This window comes from Telmatherina bonti, assembly GCF_933228915.1.
Source record: "Telmatherina bonti genome assembly, chromosome: 14".
NCBI classification, from domain to species: Eukaryota; Metazoa; Chordata; class Actinopteri; order Atheriniformes; family Telmatherinidae; genus Telmatherina; species Telmatherina bonti.
In genome coordinates, this window is record NC_136612.1 from 26,187,281 (window position 1) to 26,202,058 (window position 14,778).

The 14,778-nt window shown below is 38.0% G+C and overlaps 1 protein-coding gene across 1 annotated transcript in view; it reads right to left on the reverse strand.

Annotated features, from left to right (window-relative positions):
• Positions 1-2,041: 2,041 nt before the first annotated feature.
• The window catches only part of baiap3 (BAI1 associated protein 3), a gene marked incomplete at both ends in the record, with an annotated part of 25,053 nt that continues 12,316 nt past the window's right edge, over positions 2,042-14,778 (reverse strand). The window contains 29 exons of the mRNA XM_079252869.1: positions 2,042-2,145; positions 2,366-2,571; positions 2,654-2,777; positions 2,866-2,986; positions 3,279-3,362; positions 3,479-3,550; positions 4,025-4,133; positions 5,177-5,256; positions 5,343-5,411; positions 5,781-5,996; positions 6,185-6,280; positions 6,448-6,588; positions 7,004-7,127; positions 7,235-7,386; positions 7,486-7,537; positions 7,668-7,765; positions 7,850-7,906; positions 8,105-8,195; positions 9,308-9,432; positions 9,618-9,735; positions 9,827-9,930; positions 10,821-10,913; positions 10,992-11,099; positions 11,234-11,339; positions 11,964-12,041; positions 13,122-13,166; positions 13,418-13,631; positions 13,903-13,969; positions 14,483-14,542. Of these exons, the coding sequence (XP_079108995.1) occupies positions 2,042-2,145; positions 2,366-2,571; positions 2,654-2,777; positions 2,866-2,986; positions 3,279-3,362; positions 3,479-3,550; positions 4,025-4,133; positions 5,177-5,256; positions 5,343-5,411; positions 5,781-5,996; positions 6,185-6,280; positions 6,448-6,588; positions 7,004-7,127; positions 7,235-7,386; positions 7,486-7,537; positions 7,668-7,765; positions 7,850-7,906; positions 8,105-8,195; positions 9,308-9,432; positions 9,618-9,735; positions 9,827-9,930; positions 10,821-10,913; positions 10,992-11,099; positions 11,234-11,339; positions 11,964-12,041; positions 13,122-13,166; positions 13,418-13,631; positions 13,903-13,969; positions 14,483-14,542 (3,114 nt within the window). The remainder of the gene's footprint in view (positions 2,146-2,365; positions 2,572-2,653; positions 2,778-2,865; positions 2,987-3,278; positions 3,363-3,478; positions 3,551-4,024; positions 4,134-5,176; positions 5,257-5,342; positions 5,412-5,780; positions 5,997-6,184; positions 6,281-6,447; positions 6,589-7,003; positions 7,128-7,234; positions 7,387-7,485; positions 7,538-7,667; positions 7,766-7,849; positions 7,907-8,104; positions 8,196-9,307; positions 9,433-9,617; positions 9,736-9,826; positions 9,931-10,820; positions 10,914-10,991; positions 11,100-11,233; positions 11,340-11,963; positions 12,042-13,121; positions 13,167-13,417; positions 13,632-13,902; positions 13,970-14,482; positions 14,543-14,778) is intronic.

Sequence of the window (14,778 nt, forward strand, 5' to 3'; positions counted from 1 at the left end):
TGTAAACTTACATCACTATCAAAATGCTGTTGGTGTGAAGATTTTGGTGCTAAGGTCTCGCTACTTGCTACAGTGTTTTATTCAGTGTTTCTTCTCTACATATCTGTTACTACTAACCATAATGTCCCATCTAAAATTGTACCGTTCAAGGTAAAACAGTCCTTTTATACACCCATTAATGACTCCCACAAGTTTAAACATTAATTCTTGTCAGAAAACACTTATTACCACACAAATAAAACCTCATCATATCTGCGTCATTTGCTTTTTGACTGGTTTTGCTTAGGATAGATGAGTGTATACAACATCACCAACCTGGACCTGCTTATAAGTTGTAAACATTTGCTAGAGTGAGAGTCTGTTTCCTGACAAAGTGCGTCTTGAAAAAACCCACACTTAGAATGTAAGAGGTAAAATAACCACATACTTCATTTGCTAATTACTATAAGCTTTTAGTTTCTGTGTGATGAGCAAGCTGAGTTGTTAGTTCCATTATCACCCTCACAGAGATTTATTAGACCAAAACTTCTGTTTTAAAAGTTGAAATTTTACAAATTTTTTGAAAAAAAAAGGATGCTTATTACATTCTTAGCTATTTTTGGTCAAATAAAAAGATTTAAAAAAAAAAAAAAAAAAAAATCTCTTTCCAGAAAACAGACCTATTGGACTTACTGAGGGTCAAATTAATATTCATTTGTGCTTTTCTTCTTTGTATCTTTAAATTACACAAAAATGCAACGGTTTTATAATCTTTTAAATAGTTCCTTCTTCGACCCTTATCTGTTTGGGAATCACATTAAGATCCCTGTCTTTGAATCACTCCCACAGCTTTGGAAAAGTGGGATCAGAAAGTGTTGGATTCTACCTGTTGGGCCAATGAGAGGAGCAGCAGCAGGTGAGGAAAGCCATTCCAGTATAACTAGACCACTGCACAGGTTCCTTCTTCTTTCCTATTCTTGTTTTTTCTTCACAAACATGTTTATTCTCAGTGAAGGCCGAAGCTTTCATGAACTGCTAAGAGGGAACAGCTTAAACATATTCATATTTATTTGTAAATATCATTCTTCATAGGATCATCCATTGAGCCAAAATGTTGTGTTATCTTTTATGTCTTGTGATTATTTAGGAATCAGGACCTCCTGGTGTAAATCAGTAACTTTAACTATGCTGTTTCCAGTTTAAACAAACAAAACAAATATTCAAATTTTAAAATGTGCTGCGCCGACACAAAAGACTCAGTTTCAAGAACTGGTCTTCCTTCCTCTAACATAGCACCATCTTTGGCTTCTTCACTGACCCGTCGCAAGCTTTGTGAAGAGCAATCAGAGAAGTTGAATGAACCTGAGCAGTGGGGTGTGCCTCGGGGGACTGTCAGACCTTCCTGCCGCTGATCTCTGACTGGCCCTAAAACATAAAGTCTCCGGCTCCCCAGAGCTATGTGGTGTCTTCATGATTCATGTCTTCATGATTTCCTTCCAGATAAGTCTATTCTTATTCATAACTGTTTCCTGGCAAACCACAGTACAAACTGGGAAACAAATGTGAGTTCAGGCATTCTTTGGGAAGAATCTGCCAACTCTTGACAAATGTTAACCTCCCCTGCAACTAATGAGCATATCTGAGGTATAGATTTAGACTTTAGACAACTATAGGCTATATCTGAGCTACTTCCACAAAATAGTTTTTTTTTTATATTTAATCTATCATATCAAAGATTATACAACAAAGATAACTATTACTTCATTACAAAAAATATAGACTAATAACATTTAGGATCAACTGTCCATTAAATTCTAAAACGTACCTTAACTGAGACAGTATATGGTTGCACAGTGACAGGATGTTCATATCCCAGCTGGAAAACAGTGAAACCTGTCCCTGTTTTCTGTGTTTTCTTTCTTTTCATTTTGGTATAATTACTGAACAAACAATACATCAGAGGCAAAAAAATAAATGAAATATTGTAAACATTGTACCAGTACAAAAGCACATGTTGCAAGACGTTATCGGAAAACATCGAAACAGCCAATACTGACAGCTTTTACTCTTCCTCCATTGACTTCTCAATCTCCTTGAGCCTGCGGACAAACTCCTGAGCCTCCTTGTCTCCGGTGCGAGCATCCAGTATCCTCATGATTGGCTTCTCTGGAGGAGAGAACAAACAGATGAGAGAGGTTTCTACACCTGAAAACAAATATATCTGGATCGATTGGCCTTTTATGTTGTAATGGTGGGGTAATTTGAAGTCCAGGCCTACACCACTTAGCCTTCATCAAGACAAGAGCCAATTTGATGTGTGTGTAAGACAAAAAAAAAAAAAAAAAAAAGATAAAAAAGACTTGATACAGCCTGGAGCTATATGTACCACTGGGTTTACTGCGAGACAGGTGCAGAATGACAGGCTGGACACTCTTGCCAGCTGCCGAGGCATTTGGTCTCCCTGGCCAGCAGAAGTCGCTGAGAGGGGCGACGGCTTCGCCGGCGAAGTCGTTGGTGGACAGCCAGTCATAGTCCATCACAGTGAAGGTCAAACAGGCATACCTGTGTCGGTACTGCTCAGGACTGACGTGACTGGAAAGCAACACAACCAAACAAATCAGACGTGCGGCGCATACTGATAGTCGGCAGGAGGAAGGAAGGAGAACGTGCTCACAAGTAAAAGAACTCATCGAACACTGGGTGCAGCGTCTTCAGCTTCACTTGTGTGCGTTGACTCTTTGCCAAGGGAAAGAGGTGGTGCGGACAGAGCTCCACGATGACGAACGGGTCGCTCAAACCTGAGAAAGGCCAGGTAAAAAAGTGACTTTTAATGTTAAAAAAACTAAAAAAAACAAAATGTTGATGAAAACTTTCAGACAGTTTTACCGTTGGCATCCAGTGCAATAATGTCTGCAGCATGCAGAATCTCCACAGTCAGCCTCTGCTCTGGCGCATCGTAGTAGCACTTTACACTGATACGGCCAAAAGGGGTGTGTTTGAGTGTTTTCTGCAACACGTTAAAAATATTAGGTAAATTAAAGGAAAAAAAACAAAACAAACAAACAACCTTTGATTTTATCCAGTAGAAATATCATTAAAAGAATAACTATTATGCATCCTCAAGAAAAACATCGACCGCCTTTATCTTCATGTTGCATTACTTGATTGCATGTTTTTAAGATGCTAAAATAATGAAAATTTACACTCAGAGTTAAAACAACATTAGATGGAAAGATACACTTTCCAATTAATATCTCTCAGTTCACCTAAATGACATTGTCTCTGAAGATGAAACTCACCTGGAGGGAAATCTTCTCAAGATAATATTGTTCTATCAGCTCAAAGGAGGAGCATTTATTCAGTCTGAGCTCTTCATCCAGGACCTGTACAAGCAAGATGGACAAAAGAGGAAAAGCAAAGGGACTGTGGATAAGAGGGCATGAATCTGACCGACTGGCCAGAATTGGTCAGAATTGGTTTACACTTGAGATGACTCTACCTTATAATCTCCACTCTTCATGTCTTCAAGAGACAAACCCTCTCCCTGCATGTGGAAGAACTGCAGCAGGGTCTAAAACGTCAGACCAAAATCAAACAAAAAAACAGTTACTTATCGCTTGTACTTCTTAAATTTTGATAAACGGAAGTCTCAGTGTAGAAGAGAGACGTGTTGGTCACACAAACGGCATGAAACTCGAAGCAGGAAAACATGATATGTGTCTGCCAAACTCCTAACTCAGCCCACTTGTGTGGCAGAACATGACTTCTCATGCTAATGTGCTATGTCCCCTGCCAGCTTGTTGAATTAGCATTGGAATATACAGCCACTTCCACATTGTCATTCACCAGGGAACTCGTGTTAGCACTGAACTGTTCCTAAAGATGTCATGAATATCTGATTTATGCAAAATACTGAAACACAACCAGCATACAGAGACATAATTAAGAAGGTATAGAAACCTCTTTACAGGGTACACATGCCTTTTTAGGCCACTGTTGTCAAACAAAACCGATACGAGTGTTGGTTGATGCAGTAATCACTGACCTCCACGGTGTACTGGAAGCGGTTGTAAAACTCCACCTGAACCCCTCTGTTTTCTGTCACTGTGTCCAGGATCATCCGCAGGAGCAGCTCCCACATGCTTTGAAGAACTCTAACAGGCAACAAACAAAGGAGCCAGTCGTCCAATAATATTCAGTATCATTATGATTATTATTGTTTATGTACAATCCGATTTTCAATTAAGTTGGGTACCATTTACAAAAATGCAAATACAAATAAAAGGTTGAAATAGTCGGTTTATTATAAAGGAATAAGGTTAGCACCAAAATGATGGCAGTGTTTTAAAATATTGTAATATTGACATGTTTACACTGGTGGAATACCCCTTCTTTCACACAACACAGTTAATATTTAATAACCAAAATGACCATTTGCATCTAAAAGTTGAACATTTTTTTATTCTCATCAGTTACATAATTTTAGCTTTTCAGCAGTTCACACCTTAATATCTCCATTATTTTCAGAATGTGTCAGGTCCGGACCGCAGCCTAGTTTACTTGGTTCTCTTGGTTTAGCACTTTCTTGCATTGTCTTGCTGAATTAACGCTAACGTTGCAATCTGTATTGCAGCAGGCTTTTCATGCAATCTGTAAAAGTTGATTCTCCTTTTTCTTGCTTGTTCAGGATATAAAACTATTTGAAAATTATTGCTTAATATTACTTAAGTAATAACTTATTTGAAAGTTTGACCATTTTAACGGGATACTAAAATTGTATTCAATGACAGTCAAAGGTAGCAATAAATAAATTAATACAAATAAATAAATTACATTACATTTTAGTGTATGTACACACACACACACACACACGCACACACACACATATATATATATATATATATATATATATATATATATATATATATATATATAATGTATATATATATATGTATATATATATATATATATATATATATATATACATATATATATATATACACACACACATATTATATATATATATATATATACATATATATATATATATATATATATATATATATATATATATATATATATATATATATATATATATATATATATATATATATATATATATATATATATATATATACACATATTTATATAAAGCAGCCTAAAATTCACAGTAAGGTGAATGTAGGGAGTAGTTTACCTGGTCAGATTTTCCTTTACAAGGTTTTCCTTCAGGATGATCATAGTATCTTGAATGTACTTCATGAGAGGGGCAACAGCCTAGATGAAAGTCAGAGATTACATGTACAGGTTTACTCTGACAATGGATGCAAGACTGGAGACCGTAGGCAGTCATTTTTACACACCTCATCATTGTTGATGGAATCTGGAGACAGGCTGATGTGCTGGATGTACCTTCGCAGCTCAGGCATCATCTGCACACAAAAATCCACTTACACTCTAACATGTTGGTGTAAACATATAAAGACAGAACACCTATACAGACAATATTATAGCAGATTGTGAGATGTGGAGGATTCTGCTGTTAGTTATTATGAATAAACTACAAAACTGCATCCTTCACAGCAATTGATAAAAACTTGGTAAATAAGCATTATAATCAAGTCAATACAGAACTTTTAGAAGTTTTTTAAAACAAAATGTTATCTTTAAAATTCTTTGAGAAACATTTCAGATAAGAAACACAATGGAGATGTATTTTAGTTTAAACTATTTCTTTAGATTACTCCAAATCCCTGCTAGCGGAGCTGTAAGGCGTCAGTGGTTCAGTTTGGGGTTTTCACCTTGTCACTGAGTAGTGCGATGAGGCGTTTGACTTCTCTCTGCAGGTCTAGGTCCATATTGAACAGCTGTCCATTGAGGGCCTTGTAAACCTGCTCCTTCCCCTCCAGTCCACAGGACTCCTCCATGGCCCGTTCCACACCCGGCCAGTCCAGGTCACGGGGCAGGTGACCCAGGAAAACGCGTACATGCTCTGTGTTGTTCAGTGCAATGCAGAGCTAACGGAAAGCCAGGAAAAGCAAAAGAGGACAAACAGACGGCAGAGGAGGAGAAAAACATGGGAAAAAGAAACAGGGCTACTCAGAAGTGCAGGAATGGGTCGCGTGAGGAAATGACTGATTTCTGCTCTACTACTGGGGCTAGGGCTATTTTTTTTTCTCCAGTTTGGTCTTCCTGCTGGCCTTACCTGCACTATGAAGCTCTTGTGGTCTCGGCCCTGCTGGCTCCTCTCAATCTTGCGTGTTATCATCTCCGAATAGCAAACAGCTTCGCTGCAGAAATTCTGTGGCAGAAGAGAACAGATTTTATTTGTACAGCTTCTCCTCATCTCACTCTGACCAGCATAACCTTTCATTAACTTTCTGTACATGTGTGGCCCTCTCAGACTCATGTTTGTATGAATGCAGGATATGAGTGTGTATGTGTGGCAACACTGAAAGTGGCACTCACGTCTGTCAATCGAGTGACAAAGATGAAGGCCCCCGCAGAGTCTGGCCAGGCCAGCTGGAGCCAGATCTCGCGTACCTGGCTGAAGCAAGCTGTCACTTCCACTGCTGAGGAACTGTGCTTGGTTTTCTGCACAGGCATGAGCTGTTCCACACACATCCATTTTTAACACTTTCTACTGTACTTGTTTACTCAAAAAAAACTGATCCTTCATTTCAAACCTATGTTTAGGAGCTTTTGGATGTTAAAGTGAGTTAATGATGATATCCTTACTCTAAAACAATGTAATTATTAACAGCTATAAAGGTTTAAGTAATGTAATTATCCTTAGCTTCTGTAATGAAGTCCTTATATTCACTTTAAATGAACTCATACCACTTAAATAAAGCTTTTTGTTTTTCATAGATAAATTTGTCTAGGTGGTTATAGGTTGTAATAGGCTAGAAACCTCCAGCTGAAACACTAATGATACATGAATTAATAACATAAAGAAACTGTGTTTGCACCACATATCATGGCAGACCAAATTTAAAGGACAGAAAGAGCTGAAGCTTCTCACTTTGTCTGTTTCCACTGCGATACGGATCCTGTCGCACGACCTGTCGTGAACAATCTGCAGCCACTTATGAATCGAGGACTTGAACCAGTTATGGAAGCCTGTCAAGGCCAGCATCTTGGCATCTCTGTTGGAAAAAGAAAAAGGCAAATCTTGTCCATATTAACTGCAGAAACCCATATAACCACCTGTGAAACCCTTACATGATGCCATATGAATCAGTGCCAAACAAACTTGAGAGGAAGAAACTCCCGAAAGCCTTTGAGGATTTTCAAGGACATGAAAAGCTCAAAGATGGTCTCTCCCATTGCCTGAGTCAGTCTAGAACTCTCCTGCTCCAGAGTCCCACACACCCGCTCCATCGCTACATTTACATCATCTGCTACCTGCCACAGGAAGAAATTTGAATGTGCCAGTGTTAAATTTAGCAACAACATGACACACATTGATTTCAGAAGACATTTTGGAGTTTTTCAAAGGCGTACCTGTTTTTCCAGCTGCCTGTATGATATGCTGAGGAAATCTACTTTCACTGCACTGTGGGAACAAACAGACATGAGATCAGAACAACAATTAAACACATAAATGACTCCATGTCAGGAAATGCAGCCTTTCCACAATGAGTTGCCTTTTGCAGTTTGTAAAGCTGCACTCCAGTGATATGTACCTGTAGAAGAGCTTGTTGTAGATGTTCTGGGCTCTTTGCACGTCTGCACACACCGCATCAACAATCTGAACCAGCTTCTTCAGCTGCTCCTCTAGTGTCTGCATCGACAGAACGCAGTGAAAAAGACGGTAGGCAGTCACTAACTCTCTAAGATACGATATAGCACGAGGCATAAAACTTACCCCTTCCTCTGGTTTGTATTGAGCAATTAAGCTCTCGTACCACTCGGCTGTTCCTTTCTGTTTACATCGTCAAACAAGAAAGAAATGAGTTTTAATAAATGGATCTAACTGGGTATTTAAGGGAATTTCAAATTTTCATCTAATCTGAACTGCCAATTCTCCCATATTCTGCTGTTCATATAATACAATTTTTCCATGCAATCAAACAGTATGTAAATGAGTTATATGTAGTTATAATTGGACTCTCTTTGTTACCTTGACAGCGGTAGTGATGTCCAAATGGAGCTCATTTCGAAGAGGGCAAACAGTCTTAAATGCCCTCATATTTTGCATGTAGCCAACACCCCTGGCGTGCACAAATAGGGAAAAAAAAAAACTCATTAAAAATCAAAATGGACATTGAAGTCATCACACAGTAAGACAATGTTGCCAGACTTCAGACAACAGAAATGTTGCCATCTCAGTTAGTTCATTTCAGTCTGACTGTGTGCAGGATAAAGGAGAATTTGCATAAGATGATGCAACTTTAACCGTGTGTGTCTGTGTGTGTGTGTGTGTGTGTGTGTCTGTCTTAAAAACGTCCCTTGAGGCACTCGTTGGGCAAAACTTGACTTTTTACAGCAGAAGTTTCTACAAAGACGGTCTCCTCCAAATTAGTCCAACTCAGAAATGTTAACTTCGATAATTAGCAAGTTTCACTGGCCTGCACTCATGTGAAACAGATGGCCTCTATAATGCGACGTCTTTATTTTATTTAAAGGTTACGGAAAAACGTTGCAGATTTCTGTTGTTTTGATGAAAATTATTCTATATGGGTTTCTGCCATTATTTGCACATCCAGGGACTGCTGCTCATTTAATAGTTGCCTGCGATTTCTCATTAAAAATGGTCCTGGTTGTCATATTGTTATTAAATAATAGCAACACATCTAAAAGATTAGAATAAAAAAAAAAGGAAAAGAAATTGCAACAAATCAGATGAACTCTACTATCTATTCCATGTTTTTCTTTACTACAATGTAGCCATTTCTGTTGAAAACATTCTATATTTTACAATCATTCTCTATATTAAAAACATAAATCTTTGCAGATTTTCAGAACTGTTTGCTGTTTGTCCCTGTACCACTGTTTATGGTGGGATTTTGTTGGAACTTTTACATAAAAAAAAAAAAAAAAGTAAAATACCATTCTGTCAATATGCTGCCACACAGAACCCAGCCGTGTTTCAGCGTTAACGCAACAGAATGTGCAATGAGAAATAAATGTTCAACATTTCCTTATAAGATGAGTAATGAGAAATGATCAAGATATCACTGTTGTAATATGCTGTGATATTACTGGTGCACAGAGTGTGACTAACTGGCTGTAGTCTCTCTGTGCTTGTTGGGGTGACAGGTTGAGCGTGGTTTTGATATGAGAGCAGAGGCGAGTGCGTGATGCGATGGTGGTGTGACTTTACCTCAGCATGAGCTCGTAGCGTGTAATGGCAGCGGCGCTGGTGCAGGGGAAAACCTGACGCATGTTCTTCATCAGGCACAGGCAGTGCTCTGTGTACAGCCTGAAGCTGTCTGACAGCTGCCTCTCCTGGACACAGGAAGCGCCGTCAGTTATAGCTTCCAGTACACTGGCTGTGATTCATTTTTGGTGGAACCAAAAACCTCGATGAATGTCAGTGAAGAGCTGAGCTAATGAGGTGACTGTTTCTAGCTGATGAAAGTTTTTTTTTTTAGTTTGTTTTCCTATTGGGAAGCCGATAATGTAGAACCTACCAGGTCTCCACGCACAGCGGGGGGATCCCACTCTGCATCGATGGTCCTCAGGAGGCGCAGCAGCAGGGAGTAGCACACCCTCTGGTTTCGATGGTGGTTGCTGTAGCACTGCCAGCGACTGCATAACACAAAGAAAATGCACACCTTTCACTCAATTCTACAGCTTTCATATTTGATTAGATCAATTTGATTCTGTCATTAATACTTACATAATAGCCTGCTGGAGAGGTGAGAGATCCGTTTGCACAGCATGGTGAGTTAGCACAGTCCAGGATGGAGGAGAAACCTGCCCATTCCAGTTGTACGGCTCTCTCTGTCATTTAAAATGAAAAAAAAAAAAAAAAACCAATTTAATTTCAGTCACAATTTGGCTTGTGTGAGATGTGTGAGGTCCTGCTTTATTCTCAAATAACACGTTAAGCATTGTGGAAATAACAATATGTAAACTAATAGTCATTCCAGTGAACTAATACAGCTAGTATACAGTTACTGCAGCAGCAGCAGAGTTATGAAGTACTTAAAAATGAATCTAAAACTGCTTGCTTTTACAGTCAGCAATTTCTGCTTCTGCTTTCATACATACCAGTAAAACCCTCATGTACTGAAATGCAGTCGAGCACTGGTTGGTCGGAGGAGGACAACCAACTAAATATTTAGAATATTTAAAGGATTTTGTTTGGCCATCTTACAACTTTACTGCTTTTTCAACTTTATTTAAGCCCTTTAAAACAGCCAAAGTTGGGACAAAGTGCTGTACGTCACCCAAAACAACCAGAAAGTAAATAAAGGTGCAGAAAAATTGTTTGCTCATTTCCACCATATTTGTTGTCAAGTAAAATTGCCACACTTTCATTTGTTGGGTCAATTTGACCATGAACGCTACATAAACACATCATATAAATACATATGTGGCAGAGTGCGCAGTGTGTTCTTGTAAAATATGTCAAAGCTGTTCTTTCAGGTTGAAAACAACCCTTTTTAAATTTAGCTTATGAATAAACACAGAAAAAAGCTCAAACTGGCCTGAACACAAAACAGCAGTTAAAACTGTATGTTTTTAGCCAGGTTGCTAAATGCAGTAACACACATACACAAAATAATAGACACTACATGTTAGCAGACAAGCAAATAGCCTTATGAAGCATAAGATTAGAAATTGGATTTTTTTTTTATCATTTAAATAATAGTTTGGATGAAACTCGCCTTAACATGAGTGTGCTCGTACTCCACAATCTGACTCAGCAGTTTCCTGTGGATGGAAATATTTGTGTCCCTCTTGGATAAAGTTGTGTCTCTCTGAAAGCAGAACAAACACCAGAAATTATAAGTTTTGATAAAAGGAGATGCATAACTATTGAATATTTACTGGTTCACCTGGTTGGTGAACAGTTTCAAGATCAGGTGACATTCTCCCTGAACTTTAGATGCACTCGATCGTGGCTCCAATTTAAACCAGGTGTCGTAGCCAACAACAGGCATCTCCTGCAAAAACAAAAGCTCTTATGAGGGAAATCTCTTAAAATCATTGGTATTTCTACCTTTCGTTTTGTTAATTTGAATTCACTTCATAGATCAGAACTACCGACAAGAGAGGGATTTCTAGGATGAATGCTCACATTCAGAGGGATGTTGATGCATCCGAGGAAGTCGTCAGCGTTCTCCTCGGAGCACGATGATGCAGATCCGTTGGATCGCACAGACTTGGCTATTTGCTTAAAATACCTGAGATGATGAATGAGAAGGAGAATGCACAATGATAACTGAGAACATCCTGCAATATTCAGTTCAAGGTTTGCAATTTCAAGGTTTTTTACTCGGCTTTCCTTGGCCTCAGTGATTTGGAATCTGAACAACAGCAGAATGAGTTCAAATGAAATCTGGCTTTTCTTTTTCTTTTTTTTTTGTTGAAATGAAAAGGTCAAATTATCTGGCACAACCAAGGGATCCTTTGGTCCTTTGGCTGTTTTCATTAGGCATGCCTGCTTTTTATTTTAATCAGTCTCCACTCTGTGTGTGCACAAAGCTTTGTGGGCACGAGGCTTTCATGTATGTATCTTTTTAAAAGACAAAATCTAACTATCCTGTGGAGTCAACAAGCAGGGTGTTGCTCAATAAATGACACTTTTGGGAATATTTACATGAAAATGGTCATTTAAATGGCAATAAAATTGCCTTATTTACCTTATTATACAATAAGCTGTTGTGTACAGAATCATAACCTGTTGCATACTTACACATCAAAAGAATTTTGAACATTTATTGCAAAAGATGTTTTTTATATTTGCTGTTTATCAATAAATAAATAATAATCCAAAATTACATTGAGTAGGCCCTTTTTTTATCTACCTGCCCATTCCTCGAAGTCCACTAACTTCATTGAGCTTTTTGCAGGCCTCTGCAACGGAAACGTCATCATCATGATCCCTAAAGGACAAAAGAAAAAGATCTTTACAGCCTACTACTATAACCAAAATAAATATATTGTATTTTATCTTAATTGGCAACAAGCAAAACCAAGAAGTAAAAGAAAAACAATCATGATCCATAGAAGTTGAAGAAAAGCATTTTAATCTTTGGGTCAGTGTTCTCCAATGTGAAGGCAGGAATCGGTCCTGCAACAACTTCGAGTTAAGCACATCTGGTTTTAAAGGTAAATCTCTTCGCATTGATGTAATAGATGAAACTTTCACTGTTCATACCCACAGTTTGAATCATTTGAATTAATCTAAATCACTTCATCTACAATAAGAAAGTTTTTCCTTTTCTTAAAAACTACAGTATGGCAGAAATCAAAAAGAAAAACTAGAATAATAAAGCGACAGTTTAGTGTAATTGTAGTTTTTAGAGAAGCAGCAAATGGATTGTTTTATGTGTTTAGTTGTTCAAATTAAACTGACAAAGAAATGCCTGGAAATGGGGGGAAAAACAAAACAAAAAAACACAAAACTTGATACTTTCAGACAGAACAGCTGTGTAAAGCACATACAATATGTGCACATTTATTATTAATTTGCATCTAATACCACATATAACACTTACTACCAACAAATGTCATTGTTTGCTTCTTTTCTACACCTGATGTGATGTATTTTAATCCAAATAAATTCTTATTTGACTTTATTTAATTTGCATCACTTATAAGAGACTGAAAGAAAGACTTGCTAAGACAAACTAGCTGACTTTAATTTTAAATACACTGTGCTGTCCTACTAAATCACCATTTATACAAGTTTGTCTTTTGATCTTGGTTGTATTTAAAATTACTCTTGAATGGCATAATATCACTCACAGACAGATGCTGCTCTGCTGGATCGAGAGAAGTGCAGAAGCTACTGCTTGTATATGAAGTGGGGTTGCTCTGGCACAACCCTTTAGTAACAGATAGATAGATAGATAGATAGATAGATAGATAGATAGATAGATAGATAGATAGATAGATAGATAGATAGATAGATAGATAGATAGATAGATAGATAGATAGATAGATAAAGCAAATAATCTTACCATATGTCCAAGTGTAAGAGGTCATTATGGACATCGTCTATTTCACTGAAAATAAACAAAAAAACAGAAAAAAAAATCATCATTTGAATTATTTTTTCATGACAAGAAAATGAGCCAAACACACAGAAAACAGTTTTTTCTTTGAGAGCATCTTTTCTCAGGACTGACAACGCCGTGCAGCGGTCACACAACAACTCACACTTTTAGGCGTTAGTGCGAAACAAATGAATCTGTGAATGTGACACTTAACTCCTTGTGATGTCCTTCAAAACGGATAAAGTTTGTCTTGTACTCACAACACAAAATGTTCGTCCCACACTGGGTTGAGAGTCTCTGGTTTGACCTCAGTCACCTGGATGGACCTGGCAGGTAACACCTCCTTGGTGCTGGAGCGTTTCTCCAGCTTCTCCCTCCTCTTCCTGAAGCTAAACTTTCTCTCCTTCTTCTCCTCTGTTTCCCGCGGGCTCTGGCCCACCAGGATACCCAACATGCAGTAGGGGTCACTGTACCCTGAAGCAGAAGAAAGCCTGAATGACAGCTTGGGAAGTTCAATGTCAGAAAGATACAAGCAGACAAGCAGCTGTAGTCAGGTATCTGCTATTATCACTGGTCAAACCAGCGCACACAGTTTTCACAAGTCTTTTCAGATCCGTTGCTGACGACTAAGTAATAGTGGGTGGAAGGTTAATCAGTTCACTTTATGAGCAAGCACCACAAAGGGCTCTTACATTTAAATTACTTCCTTTAGAAAAACGGTTTGTAAATGCGTGAAAAGCCTCACCATTTGCATCCTTGGCCATCAGATTTTTTGCTTTCATGACAGACACCCTCAAGGAAAAACTGGCTCGCTATGAAAAGGAAAAGGTCTGCTCAGAGCACACCAACAAGCTTCATTTCCAGACAACACTGGCATGCACTGGGGAGAAAGAATGCAATGGACCAATAGCTCGTGCACATTATAATGTTGCGAACTCAATGCCTCGGCATTTCAAAAGAGCTCTCAGGTCTTTAGAGATTTGATTTATTCATATTAAAATGTAGGAGAGAAAATATAGCCCAAGGCAGAAGAAGAAAATTAAACTTTAAACATATAACTCTTTGAAACATCCAGGTATGTTTTTTTTTTGTTCTACTTCTCTGACACAAGACTTGGTCACAATGACTCCACTTTCATATAATTTTGCTTGATGTTAAACTGGAAGTTTTAAAGCTCGTAAATGAGGATTTTATGTCATAACGCTTACGTTGTAATAACATTAGACATCTGTTGTGACAGTTTTTCATCAATAACTTAAGTGTCTTCTGTGATAATAAATGAAAAAAAAAAAAAAAAATCCTGGCCAACTTATAAGATGTCTCACCTTTGATTCTTGAACCTTTTGGAGAATAATGTCATGTTCCTCCTCCCCCATATCAAACACCTTCAGAAAGACAAGCCATGCAAACGTTATTGTGTGCAACAATAACCTGCATCTACCTGTGAGTTTATTAAGACAAATACAAAAAGCTAACTACATGTCAAAAAAAAAAAAAGACTAAAACATCCTTAAAAAATCTATAACATCCCTCTCTCTCTCTCTCTTTCTCCTTGCTCTTCTTAGTTGTTTGGAAGAGTCTTTAAAAAAAAGACGCCCACTCCAGACAAACGAGAGGCCAC